The sequence below is a fragment of the Leucopleurus acutus genome (assembly GCF_964270905.1).
Source record: "Leucopleurus acutus genome assembly, chromosome: 13".
Taxonomy (NCBI): domain Eukaryota; kingdom Metazoa; phylum Chordata; class Mammalia; order Artiodactyla; family Delphinidae; genus Leucopleurus; species Leucopleurus acutus.
In genome coordinates, this window is record NC_139155.1 from 67,505,468 (window position 1) to 67,520,836 (window position 15,369).

A 15,369-nucleotide genomic window follows, 5' to 3' on the forward strand; every position below is an offset into this window, starting at 1 on the left:
CTATAAAACACTATATCCAATAACAGCAGAATATACATTCTTCCCAAGTGCATGTGGAACATTCCCCAGCAAAGACCATATGTTAAATCATAAAACAAATCTCAAATAAATTTAAAAGGATAAAAATAATTAAAAGTATGTTCTCTGACTACAGTGGAATAAAGTTAGAAATCAAGAACAGAATAAAATCAAGGAAACACACAAATACATGAAAATTAAACGACACACTCCTAAATAAACAATGTGTTCAAAAAGAAATCGAAAGAGAAGTCAGAAAATCATTTGAGATTAATAAAAAAGAAGATACAACAGAACAAAACATAACACTGCTAAAACAGCAGTGCTTAGAGGGAATTTAATAGGTGTAAATGCCTATATTAAGAAAGAAGAAAGATCTCAAAGAACCTAAACTTCCTCCTTAAGACGATGGAAAAGTGCAAACTAAATCTAAAACAAGCAGAAGAAAGGTAATAAAGACTGTATTGGAAATTTATGAAATGGAGAATACAAAAAACAATAGAGAAAACTGATGAATCCATAAGCTGGTTCTTTGAAAGATTGACAGAATTGACAAACCTGTAGCCAAGAAAACAAGAGAAAAGACTCAAATTACTAGAATCAGAAATAAAACAGCAGGGCTTCCCTGGTGGCACAGTGGTTAAGAATCCGCCTGCCAATGCAGGGGACATGGGTTTGAGCCCTGGTCCGGGAAGATCCCACATGCCTGGAAGCAACTAAGCCCGTGCACCACAACTACTGAGCCTGTGCTCTAGAGCCCACGAGCCACAACTGCTGAGCCCACGTGCCACAACTACTGAAGCCCGTGTGCCTAGAGCCCGTGCTCCACAACAAGAGACGCCACCACAATGAGAAGCCCGTGCACCACAATGAAGAGTAGCCCCCCACTCACCACAACTAGAGAAAGCCCACATGCAGCCAAAAATAAATAAATAAATAAAAATAAATAAATAAAACAGCAAACATTACTACTGACTTTACAAAAATATAAGAAAGCAGTATAAATGAGTACTACAACCAGTTATATGTCAATAGAGATAACATAGCTGAAATAATAAATTCCTAGAAAGACACAAACTACTAAAACTGACTCAAGAAGAAATATCAATAGAAAATCTAAATAGATCTATAACAAGTGAAGAGACTGAATTAATAATAAGTTTAAAACTACCCAGAAAGAAAAACCCAGACCCAGCTATCTTATTTTAATTCAAAGAAAAACTAATGCAAACTCTCCACAAACTATAGAAAAGGAGTGAACACTTCCCAACTCATTTTATGAGGCCAATGTTATCCTGATACCAAACCAGACAAAGACATCACAAGAAGAGAAAACTATAGATTAATATCTCTTATATATGTGGACATAAAAATCCTTAACAAAATTTTAGCAAACTGAATTCAGGAAAAAATATATCTATATAATCTCCCATGACCAAATGGAATTTATCCCAGAAATACAAGCTTGGTTTAATATGTAAAAATCAATTAATGTAATACATCATATCAAAATCACTTGATCATCTTAATAGAAAAAAAGCATTTGACAAAATCCAACAGCCTTTCATGATTAGGAAAAAAAAACACTGAAGAAACTAGGAATAGAAGGAAACTTATTGAACATGTTAGAAGGCACCTACCCAAAAACCATAGTCAATAACATACCTAATGGTGAAACACTGGATGCTTTCCTCCTAAGATCAGGAAGAAGACAAGGCTGTCCACTCTCATCGCTTCTATTCAACATTGTAATGGAAGTTCTAGCCAGGGCAGTTACAAAAGGAAAAGAAATAAAATGCATCCAGATTGGAAAGGAAGAAGTAAAAGTGTATCTATTTGCAGATGACATGATCTTGTATGTGGAAAATCCTAAAGAATCCACTAAAAAACTATTAGAACTAACAAGTTCAGCAAGTGTATTATCTAGGGTTCTGCAGAGAAACAGAACTAACAGGATTTGTGCAACTAACATTGCTGAAAGAAATTAAAGAAAATCTAAATAAATGGATAAATATCCCATGTTCATGGATCAAAACGCTTAATATTATTAAGATGTCATTAATCCCCAAACTGATCTTGAGATTCAATGCAATCCCTATGTGAATCCTAGCAGACTTCTTTATAGAAATTGACAAGCTGATTCTCAAATTCATATGAAATTGCAAAGAACTCAGAATAGCCAAAACAATCCTGAGAAAAAAGAAGGAAGTAGGAGGACTCATACTTGATTCAAAACTTATTACAAAACAATGGTAATCAAGACAGTGTGGTACTGGCATAAGGATAGACACATAGACTAATGGAATAGAATTGAGAGTCCTGAAATAAAACCACCTGTCTATGGTCAACTGATTTTGACAAGAGCACTAGGACCATTTCAGGGAGAAAGAACAGTCTTTTGAAAAAATGGTGTTGGAATATCCATATGCAAAAGCATGCTGTCAGATTCTTACCTCACACCATATACTAAAATTGACTCTCAAACTGTATCAAAGATCTAAATGTAAGAGCTAAAACTATAAAACTCCTAGAAGGAAACAAAGGAGTAAATCTTCATGACCTTGGATTTGGCAAAGGATTCTTGGATATCACATACACACATCGCACAAAGCATAAGCAACAAGAGAAAAAATGGATAATTTGGACTTGATCAAAATTAAAAACCAATTGTGCTTCAAAGGACACCATCACAAAAATGAAAAGACAACTCATAGAATGGGAGAAAATATTTCCAAGTCATACATCTGTTAACAGACTGTACCCAGGAAATAAAGAATTTTTACACCTCAACAGTTTTTATTGTTGTTTACAAATAACCTAACTTAAAAATGGGCAAAATATCTGAATAAACATTTCTCCGTGAAAGACATATAAATGGACAATAAACAATGATATCACTAGTTGCTACAGATATAGAAATCATAACAACGAGATACCAGTTATTTCATACCTACTAGGATGGCTAGAATCAAAAAGTGACATAAGTCTTTTTGTGGATGTGAAGAAAATTAGAACTTGCATACACTGCAGGGGGAAATATAAAATGGTGCAGCCACTTTAGAAGACAGTTTTGGAGTTTTTCAAATGATTAAACAGAGTTAATAGGACCCAGCAATGCCACTCCTAGGTATATACCCAAGAGAATTAAAAATAGGTGTTCCAAAAAACTTGTACATGAATGTTTTTTCATTTTGTTGTTGTTGTTGTTGTTGTTGGCATGATGCAGGATCTTAGTTCCCTGACCAGGGATCGAACCCCTTGCAGTGGAAGCACGGAGTCTTAACCACTGGACCGCCAGGGAAGTCCCCCATGAATGTTTATAGTAGCATTATTCATAATAGCCAAAAGGTAGAAACAACCTAATTGTCCATCACTGATGAATAGATAAACATGTGGTCTACCCATACAATGGAATATTATTCAGCCATAAAAAGGAATGAAGCACCAATACATGCCACCACATGGGTGAAACTTGAAAACATAATGCTAAGTGAAAGAAGCCAGTCACAAAACACAATATATTGTGTGACTTCACTTATATGAAATATTCAGAATAAGAAAATCTATAGAGACAGAAAATAGATTAATGGTTGCTTAAGACTTGGGGGAGAGATGGAAAGAGGAAATAGGGAGGTGATAGTTAAAGGGTATGGGGTTCCTTTCTGGGGTGATGAAAATGTTCTAAGATTGACTGTGATGATAGTTACACAACTCTTTGAACATACTAAAAACCATTGAATTGTATACTTTAAGTGGGCAATTTGTATGGTATATGAATTATATCTCAATAAAGCTGTTCAAGAAAAAAATGTTGTATAAATAGAATCATACAGTATGTAGTCTTTTGATGCTGGCTTCTTTCACTTAGCATGATGTATTTGCAACTGATCCATGATGTTGCAGATACCAGTAGTTTGTTCTTTTTTATTTTAAATTTATCCATTCTCCCATTAAAGAACATCTTGGTTGTTTCCAGTTTTGGGAGATTACAAATAATGTCACTATAAACATTTGTATACATGTTTTTGTGTAAACATAGGTTATTATTGCCCTTGGTATAATAGTTGTTTTAAAGTCCTTATCTACTAATTTTATCATTGCTGGCATTTCTGGGTCTCCTTCGATTGACTAATTTTCCTTGGTTATAGGTCAGTTTTTCTGCTGCTTTACATGTGAATGAATTGTTATCGGATTCTAGACAATAAGAATTTTACATAGTTGAGTGTTTGGACTTTGTTTTCCTCTAAAAAGTGTTGAATGTTATTTTGGCAGGCAAATAAGCTTGATCCTTTCAAGGCTTGTTTTTAAGCTGTTAGAATTCAGTTTGGAGGCCTTCACTAAAGGATTGGTTTAGCCTTCATGCTAAGGTGTAACCCTTCTGGAGTCTCTATTGAATGTTCCAGGTGTTCAACAAGGTCTCTCCACATAACTGATCGTTATGTGAATGTCTGTCAGTCTTGTGAGAGTTCTAAGACTCTTTTACAGTTCCCCCAATAGTTTTCTGTGTCCAACCTTGTAGAATTTCAACCCATACTTGAGAAGCTGAATATTCAACAAAAGACTCAAGGGATGCCAGTGATGATTTCTGGAGCTCTTTCTCTCTGTAGATCCCTCCCTTCTGATACTCTGTCCCCAGGTGCTTCAGCTTCCTCAAACTCCAGTCTATTTCTTCAACCCAGCAATATGCCATGCTCTGCTTGGGTTCCCCCTTCCCACACCGGTGGTCCAGAAAGAACCCCCTGATGGAAGGTGCAGTTTTAAGGCTCACCTTGTTTTTCTTCTCTCAGGGATCACAGTTTTGCCCTTCCTGTTATCTAATGTCTGAAAACAGTTGCTTCATATATTTTACCCAGTTTCCTAATTTTTTATAACAGGAGAGCAAGTCTGTTACATTATTCCTTCATGAATAAAAGTGGAATTTAATCATTCTATAGGATTTTTGCTCTCTTGTGGGATTTTTAACATTCTCTCCTACATGAATGAATGTAAGGTTTAATGGACTGAGGATGAGCTTTGGAGCCAGAGAGACCTAGGTTCTCTGATACTGACTCTGATGCTTTCTAGTTGGGCAACCTTGGATATGCTACTTAATGTCTATGAACTTCTGTTCCTTCAGCTATAAAATGTTATGCAAAGTTGTTGGGATCAATTGAAGCCATGTGTATATAAAGCCCTTTGTAGGCACTTAATAAACGCTGATTATTATTATTATTTATATAACAGCTACTTGTTCCATTTCTCTTGAGCAATTCTGAATCAGGGATTTGACGTGTTTATCTTTGTACAGTGAGTCAAGCATGATAGGCTTCAATATAAATTTGCTGACTGAATAAATGTTGATACCTTATGGTTGATTAGAATATTTTAGAATATTATTTTAAACTTTCTTCACAATGAGCTAAGTGTAGACTTGTTTTAATGTCAGACCAGTGCTATTAGCTATAAGGTTTCTGTTTGTTCTGAATTTGGTTATCAAAGCAGGAGGAGCCCTCCATCATACAGGAAGAAGCAAATTTGAGGTGGTGGCTCCATAGAGGATATATATATACTTCAGTTTCTAGCTCCTCTTTATCACTGTCTGAAGGACTGATCTTCTGAAGTCTTAAATCTCAATTTTGAGATCCTAATATAAATACCAAAAGAATTACTCTCCTTACAATGCCTGGGTTTGTTACAAACCATAATCTCATCTGTTTACCAACAGGCAATGTAACTTCAGATGGAAAACTAGCAGCACATATAACAAGTATTAGAAAAACTGGCCAACTGTATATAGTTCTATATAATTAAGTAACATTATCATTATATTTTTTCCAATATGTAATTGACTAAATCTCAATAAAGTCTTTATTTTTTAAAAAACTCTAAATAGAGCCTAATATTACACTGGTTTTAGTATAATGATAAAATTGTATTATTTCAGATTATTACAGGCATTTTTTTTTAAACCAAAAAGAACATTCTCAGTCTTACTCCTTTTTTAAAAAAACAAAACTTACTTCTTTTAATGCTAGGGTTTAATAATAGTAACATCCAAAGTGTTATTACCTAAGATTACTCACTATGCTTTTCTTCTGTTGTTATATATATATATATCAATATACTCTTTTTTTCTTTATGTAAATGAAACATACACAGATCATCAGAGTGGCCCTTCCCACTCACAAAAGAAGGAGATAATTCTCTGGTATGTTATAGAGTGATTCATTTAAAAAAAGAGATGACTTATATGACTGATGGAAAAGTCAACCAACTTTCATTCCTCTTTTCATGGTTAACAGAGGATAATAATTATATTCTGTAATGCAGAACAGAAAAATTAATTGAAAAAATTTCCTATTTGACAAAAAGAAACTTTGTGAAAAGGACTATAGCGCCATGACAAAGAGAGAATGATGTGTGGTTTTTAAGTCTGAATATTTTCTGTAGATAATGTGCCTCTTCCAACGTTTTCAATAATCAACTCTATTTCCAAGAATCTAAGATATTCTTGCCAATACTACATTGTATCAAACAAGGCATATATGCTTCAAGAGATGTAACACTGTGAAAATCATCAGACTATACCTCAAAAATGCAAAACTTCAGTTCAGAGTTTAGTGGGAGAAAACAGATTCTGAATGAAAAGGCTCTTGTTTTAATCCACTGACTAGAATACAAAGCAATTCTAAGAAATTACAGAAAATATCTTTCTAGTCCACACTTAAATGGTTCCATTTACTTTGGCACCAATGTACTTTACATTCTAATTTCTCAAAAACAAATCATTTACACTTTAATCAAATGTGTTAGTGCAAAAGGTAAGAAATGGCCTTCACACAGGGAAAAAAATGGCCTTCACACAGGGAAAAAAAGGCATATATTGTTATATGTATTATTTTGTGGACTTCATCAAAAAGAAAAAGCAACCCTTTCTGAAGGTACAAAAACTCATAAAAAGCTCAGAAAATTAGAAAATTACGGCCTATGGATCCCCACTTAAAAATTGATAAAAATACGAATTCCCAAAGAGCTGTAATGTCTTAATAAACTAGGACCATCAGTCTCTACAATAGACATGTGCAACATTAGCTCTCCATCTTTTTATAGCTGTCTGGATGTATCAGTAATTACTAGTCCTTTAAGGAGCCTGGGTTAAGTACCTCTATTAGAAAGAAGTACTTTTCCCTCAGCATTTAAACTTAGCATAAAATTTAAATAAGATTCTACAACCAATTCCAGAACATGTGGTTATTGTCACCACATAGGTGAATTCTTTAAAGAAGCCTGTCCAGGGCTTCCCTGGTGGCGCAGTGGTTGAGAGTCCGCCTGCTGATTCAGGGGACACGGGTTTGTGCCCCGGTCCGGGAAGATCCCACATGCCGCGGAGCAGCTGGACCCGTGAGCCATGGCCGCTGAGCCTGCGCGTCCGGAGCCTGTGCTCCGCAACGGGAGAGGCCACAACAGTGAGAGGCCCGCATACGGCAAAAAAAAAAAAAAAGAAACCTGTCCAAGAGCCTCTCTCTAGTGTATATTTCTATTGCTATCCGTCCAGCTGACTGAAACAGAGAAAACAGGTCCAACTTCACAGAGTACTGTGAAGTGCCACTGTGTTTGTGTGTCCTTACTACCTAAGGCCTTAAGCTTAAACCACCCCTACAAGGAAGTAAGACCTGTCCTGAAGATGTCGCAGAGGTAGATAAAGTAAGGACACATTTGGGACAGGGTTTTTCAGACAGTTCTACATAACCCTGTTTTGTCCTGGGATTCCTTGGTCTCTTTACTTGGGTTCTGTGTCCTATTTTCCAAGTGGAGTTAGGTTTTAAGAGTTCTTGGGGACTTCCCTGGTGGCGCAGTTGTTAAGAACTTGCCTGCCAATGCAGGGGACACAGGTTCGAACCCTGGTCTGGGAAGATCCCACGTGCCGCGGAGCAACTAGGCCCGTGAGCCACAACTGCTGAGCCTGCGCATCTGGAGCCTGTGCTCCACAACAGGAGAAGCCGCAATAGTGAGAGGCCCGCGCACCGCGATGAAGAGTGGCCCCCGCTCACCGCAACTAGAGAAAGCCCTTGCACAGAAACGAAGACCCAACACAGCCAAAAATAATAAATAAATAAATAAATAAATAAATTTTGAAAAAAAAAAAAAAAAAGAGTTCTTGGGCTTCCCTGGTGGCGCAGTGGTTGAGAGTACGCCTGCCGATGCAGGGGACACGGGTTCGTGCCCCGGTCCGGGAAGATCCCACATGCCGTGGAGCGGCTGGGCCCGTGAGCCATGGCCGCTGAGCCTGCGCGTCCGGAGCCTGTGCTCCGCAACGGGAGAGGACACAACAGTGAAAGGCCTGCGTACCGCAAAAAAGAAAAAAAAAAGTTCTTATCATCTAAGAAATTTTAAATTTCAAGTTTATCTCCTTTAATCATTTCTGAATCCATTGCCAAACTATGATCTCAGTTTTACATTGTTCTTCAGATCTTAAGGATCACACCAGAAAATGAAAAGTACAAATATTGAATAATTTCAACTACTGGTAGAAATCTTTTATATTTGTCTTTCTGTGACTGAGATAAGAAATAACCTGAAAAAGAAAATTGTATTAAAATATTTTTTTCAATTTTACAATAACCTCACAAGATGATTATGTTAAATTACTTCTTTACTATGGATCACTGGTGAAAAAGCAGTATAAGCTGTTTTGATCAAGATTTTGTAAACTTTATATTTTAATAGAAAAATTTTATGATTTAAAAAAGCTTTTAAAAATCTTTGAGTTAAAGTTTATGAAAAGTAGAGATTTCAGCAAAGCCAGGTAGGATACAGGAAAAGATGTGGAAGGTTCAGAATTGGAATTCCAAATTATAGAGACAGAAGTTCTGATGCTACCACACTGTACTTTCCAACTTGCCTGGAACGTCCTCTGCCTTAATCTCTGCCAATCAAACTGATGTATCCATAAAATCAACTCAATGAAACCTTCCCACACAGTGCCAGTTTACCTTTATTTCTGTATCCTAAGAGCACAGGCTTTGGAGTCCAACTGCCTTGATTTGAATTCTGGCACTGCTACTTATTCACTGTATCTGTAGCCTTGGGCTAATTTCTCTAAGTTTCAGTTTTCTCCTTTGTAAAATCAGGATAATAATAGAATCTACCTCATAAAATAGCTGGGAAGATTTAAAGTGATAATACATGTGAAGCCCTGAGTATCATGCTCAGTATTGTTAGTTAATATTATTTCTATCATTCATATACTCTCCAGTATTATTTTTCTTTATATCATGTAGATATTGTCTCTTCAGCTAGAGTTCTCAAAGGTAGAAACTATATTTTATATGTCTTAATTTTCCTCACAGTGCTTAGTAGGGCATTATTCTCTTAATAGGAATTCAAAATATAACCCAGGGAATCTTAGCATGGAAAGGACCTCAGAGGTCAGTCTAGTTCAACCTTCCCCTAAATCATGATTTTCTCTTGCAACACCCTAGAGACAATCATCTATACTCTATCTTGAACATAGTATATACCTGTACTTGAACACAGCTGTCGACAAAGCGTTCACCCTTCTCAAGACAGTCAGTTTTATCAAATAGTTGTCTTTTTTAGAAAATCCATCCTGAGGAGGTAGAGAAGCTGGAAGCTTCTGGAAAATGATAATACTCATTTGAGAGCTATACAAATTTTCAGGCTCTGTAAATTTCACTCCTGATACTATACCCTTAGAAAATAAGGGAATATTCTGCCATACATACAAAGGTATTTATTACAACACCATTTACAGTAGTAAAATCAGGAATTAACTTAAATATTTAATGTAGGAAAATGGTATAATACCTAAATGGAAAAAAAAGTTCATTAAAATTAAAAATATGAAGAGTAAGGTAGGACATAGTTATAAAATTAATATCAAGTATAAAATTATCAATAAAACAAATTTATATTTATACCATGATTAAAATTATGTATAAATATGTATATCTGTGGAAAAAGACTAGATGGGACGGAAAATATAAAAATGAAAACAGGGATTTCCCTGGCAGTCCAGCGGTTAAGACTCTGTGCTTCCACTGCAGGGGGCACAGATTTGATCCCTGGTTGGGGAACTAAGATCCCACATGCCATGGTGTGGCAAAAAAAAAAAAAAGGAAAGAAAACAGTAGTGATGGGATGGGATGGTAGGACAGCTGGAAGATTTGCACTGCTTTTTAAATTACTTTAATATCATTATGATATGGCTTTAAATTTTTTTTTAAGAGAAAGTTCTTCCTTCTCTTGAGCCAAAATCAACCTCTGCACACCTCACCCAGCCAATGTAATTTTCATTTTCTGGTTCTCATTCTGACCTTTGAAATTACACAAAATAAATCAACTTGAAATATTTGAAAATGATCATCATAGTTTTAGTACCCTCACTCTCTGGCACTCTGGAAGACAAATTAGAGGGGCAATGCTGACATCAGGGAGACTCAGTTAGGAGGCTCAGCTGTCCTTCACCAAGAAAGCAATGATGACAGCCTGAATCAGTACAATGGCAATAGGGCCAGACTGGAGAAGTATTTCAGACACAAAACAGACAGAAAGGGCAACCAAAAGGCTGTGAAAAGTGAGAAGAAAATAGGAGTTGAACACATTCCTGGTCAGGCTGCTTGGTAAAGTTTTAATGAAATACAAAGATAAGGAACCTGGGAGGAAGAAGAGCATGTTTGGTAAGAAGTTGAAATTCCATTTGATACTGAATTTGAGGTACTCGTAGAATATATATGTCTATATATTGATGGAGAGATCAGTTTGGAATAAGGGAGACAAAACCAAACCAGAGAAATAGAAGAAGGCAAAGATAAAAACAAAACATGAGCAAAATAGAAAAACAAAGCAACAGAAGAGATCAGTACAACTAAAAGATGACTTTGAGGGCTTCCCTGGTGGCGCAGTGGTTGAGAGTCCGCCTGCCGATGCAGGGTACACGGGTTCTTGCCCCGGTACAGGAGGATCCCACATGCCGCGGAGTGGCTGGGCCCGTGAGCCATGGCCGCTGGGCCTGCGCGTGCGGAGCCTGTGCTCCGCAGCGGGAGAGGCCACAACAGTGAGAGGCCCGCGTACCGCAAAAAAAAAAAAAAAAAAAAGATGACTTTGAAAAGAGTAATAAAAAATACTGATTTGGGGCCAATCTAACCAAGAAAAATGAATGGGGCACAAATAAATACCAGATATAAAAACAGGAAAATAACTACAGAAGCAGAAGCAATTTTTAAAATTATGAGACCTCCATGAATAACGTCACACCAAAATATATAAATACTTGAAGATAGGGGAGAGAAAGGTCAGTTATTTATATTTTTGGTATGATGTTATTCATGGAGGTATCTTATAATTTTAAAAATCACTTCTGTTTCTGCAGCTATTTCTCCTTGTTAGAGAAAAACAGAGTACATCTCTGTAAACTTTAGAGTGGATAAATATTTTTAAATAAAAACTGCCGAAGATAGCCGAAAAGATTGATAAGTTGAACTATATTAAAATTAATATTCTGTTCATCACAATACACCGTTAAGAGAGTAAAAAGGCAAGTTAGAAAGTTGAAGAGATATTCACAATACATGTATCTGACAAAGGACTTATATGTGGAATATATATTCAGAACTCCTACAAATCCATAAGAATGAAAGACAAACCCAATAGAACCCAATAGAAAAATGACAAATGACTTGAAAAGACATTTCACGAAAGAGGACATCCAACATGGCCAATAAACATGTGAAAAGGTGCTCATCTTCATTAGTCATCAGGAAACTACAAATTAAAACCACAATGACCTACCACTACACACCCACCAGAATGGCTAAAATTAAAAAGATGGAAAATGCCAACATTTGGTGAGGATGTGGAGCAACCAAAACTTGCTGATGGAAGTGTAAATTGGCACAAGCACTTTGGAAATTGTTTTGTAGTATCTGTTGAAGCTAAATGTATTCATATCCTGTGACCCAGCAATTCTACTCCTAGTAAATCTATTCCCTCCAGAAATGTGTATATATTTCACTAAAAAACATGTTCGGAATGTTCAAAGCAGTGAAAAAATGTTTCATACTCCATGATTCCACATCTATAAAATAAAAAACAAGAGAAACTAATCTATGCTAATAGATGCCAGGATAGAGATACTCCTGTTGAGTAGAACAGTGACTGCAAAGTAAGACTGAGTTTTCTCAAGGTGCTGGTAGTATTTTGTTTCTTGATCTGGGTGCTGATTTCACATGTGTATTCATTAGGGCTGGAATGGGGTGAGGCAAACAAGATACCTAGGAAGTAATATTTAAGGTGGTACTCACTCTTACCTTGTTTGCCTCACTCTCATCCCAGCCCTGGTGTTCAGTTTGTGAATATTTATTGAGCTGTATCACTATGATATATGTATTTTTCTGTATGTATATTATACTTGGATTTTAAAATGTAAAAGGGGTCTGGTCTACCTTACCCCACAAATAAAAATAAACTCCAAGTGGAATAAAAATGTAAAAAGAAAAACCTTAAATTTTTTATAACAAAATAGAGGCGAATATTAAAAATGAACTCAGATAAGGAAGAATTTCTTAATATCCAAAAGCACATATTAGAGGAAAAGAGTTGACTACATTAAAATTAAGAACTTCTCTTTAGCAAAAAAACATCTTAAAGAAAGTGAAGAGACAAGCCACAAACCTGAAAAAAAATTGCAACATAAATAATGAAAAATAATTACTATTCAGAACATATTTTTAAATCAATGAGGAAAAGATAAATAATCCAATAGAAAAATGCATGAAAGACTTGAACAGTTACTTTATACATAAGAAAACCAGAACAGCCAATATACATGAAAAGATGCTTAAACTCATTAATAATCAGGGAAATGCAAATCAAAATCAAATCATGAAGCATTACCATTTACATCCAGGAGTTAGGCAGAAAACATAAACTTGGGTAACATTAAGTATTGACAAGGGGACTTCCCTGGTGGCGCAGTGGTTAAGAATCTGCCTGCCAATGCAGGGGACATGGGTTCGAGCCCTGGTCCGCGAAGATCCCACATGCCGCAGAGCAACTAAGCCCATGCGCCACAACTACTAAGCCTGCGCTCTAGAGCTCGCAAGCCATAACTACTGAACCCGCGTGTCTATAGCCTGGGCTCCACAACAAGAGAAGCCACCACAATGAGAAGCCCGCGCACCAGCAAAAAGTAGCCCCGCTCGCTGCAACTAGAGAAAGCCCGCGCGCAGCAACGAAGACCCAATGCAGCCATAAATAAGTAAATAAATAAAATTTAAAGTATTACTTAAAAAAAAAGTATTGACAATAATGTACAGCACTCCCTCCACTTTTGGTGGAGCATAAATTGGTACAACCATTTTAGAGAACAGTTTTTCATTACCTAATAAAGTTGAAAATGTGCAAGCCCTAGAACTCTTTGGTATATTCCCTGGAGACACTCTTGCATATGTGTACGAGGAGGTGTATACATGAATGTTTATAACAATTGCAGAGGAAGAAAGAATGTCTGTCAAGAGTAGAATAATCTACAGCAGTGAAAATGAATGCACTCTGACTTAGGTTTATCCATAACACTTTTCTACCCCAGTAATCAAGAACTTACTTATACTTGCAGTGAGTATGAATAAACACCTATAATATTTTAAAATATGTTTAATATGCTCTTATAAGTTATAGAAAATCGAAAATTTCCTAAATTCATGGGTACCTTTTATAAAAAGAAGTATATTAGAAAGTCTTTTTTTCTCCTAGCCATGGACCACTTCATCTAACAGAGTATATTTCCTTCTCGAAGATAGTGCTGTTTTAGAATAAAGACTCGAGGTTAGGGGCTAGTTTTGTTTCAGTTTTTACACCCGGCACACTCCATTGGATCCTGTTACTATGATATGACCTGTGTATGAACTGAAAAATGTCAACTGGGTTTAACTGAAGCAATGGAGGGTCGCTACAGCTTTGCCTTACGTGATTGTTGCATTCCTCTTCCTCTTCCTCTTCATCACAGTCTAGACCCTGATGGGCGATCTCTGTAGTGCTGCTCTCCTGAAAGACTCTGTCCTCCAAATCAGACACTCTGGTGGCCTCAGTTGTGACTTTTAATTTCATGCTGTGAAAGCCAGTGGAGACCAATCCCGCTTGCAGGTTTACAGGGTTCCCCTCGAACAGCAGGAAGTGTGAGTTTACCCCTTCTTTAAAACCAGGGGGATGGTAGTTATGTGGGGTCACTGCAAAATGAAAAGGGCAGAAAACCGAGAAAACTGTTGAGTTTCAGGAGAACAAGTCAGCATAATCTTTCATGTGTAACAACAGACATCTCTTTCAAATGCTTGCCAAAATCCTTCTATTTATCCAAAACATTTACTTCACCACTGAAGAAGGAATTTGACTAGAGGTCTCCACCTACCTGCATTATAGTAGTGGAGGTTCATAGTAAGTATAACATCATTAGGAAGGGGTCCAAGGTTCTGCATCATCATGTACAATTTACGCATCAGTAGAACACTGGCTTTCTTAACATCTTCACTGTTTGTCCCACTTTCGAAGGTTGTGCTACTGCTATAACCACATAGAAAAACAGCATACTTTTCAATCACATATAATACTGAAAATCTATTTTAAAAAGAACAAAACTTTTTACTATATGATCAGATAAATATAAACTCAGGACACTCTTGAGACTATTTTAGAATGTAAATTAGAGGAGTTATTGTACTTTTTGCAATGTATATACAAAGGATTTCTTAAGTAGCAAGTTCCCTTTAAGACATTTTCAATGTGACCTGATTTTTTAAAAATCTGATTTACAAATAACTGCATACTATAATAGTGAGAGCAATGGACTTGACATTTAATATTGGCTCTGCTGCTAACTGGCTGAATGACCCCGGTCAAGTCACTTAGACACTCTATGTCAGTTAGCTCCTATGTGAGATAAGCTTACACACATTTCTATACCTCTCCAAGTTAAATCAATCATCAGCTCTGGGCCTTTGTACCATCTGGTTATCTCTCAGAGGCATCCCCTTCTCACTCTTACATGGATTATGACAATGACTGACTATTCTTCCTGCTTTTCTTCTTGCCCACACTGCAAAACATTCTCCACACTACTACCAAAATAATATCCTAATAGGAAAATCCACTCATGTCATTCTCTTGCTTAAGTTTCTTCTATTATATCCATCAGCTTTCAATCAAATTTGAGAACAGTGTGTGTACAATGCCTTTCACAACCAACCACACACTCACCTCCACCTTCATCTGCAACTACTACCCAGTTCCTTCTTACTCCTGTGCATTTGTATGTGCTGTTCACTTTGCTTGTACTGTGCTTTTCCCACTTCTTTTCCT

The 15,369-nt window shown here is 36.5% G+C and overlaps 1 protein-coding gene across 1 annotated transcript in view; it reads right to left on the bottom strand.

The window, feature by feature from the left end:
• HORMAD2 (HORMA domain containing 2) overlaps nt 1–15,369 on the bottom strand; it is a gene marked incomplete at its 3' end in the record, with an annotated part of 67,823 nt that overhangs the window by 33,372 nt on the left and 19,082 nt on the right. Inside the window, 2 exon segments of the mRNA XM_082852902.1 lie at nt 13,984–14,243; nt 14,423–14,574. Coding sequence (XP_082709028.1) covers nt 13,984–14,243; nt 14,423–14,574 — 412 coding nt within the window.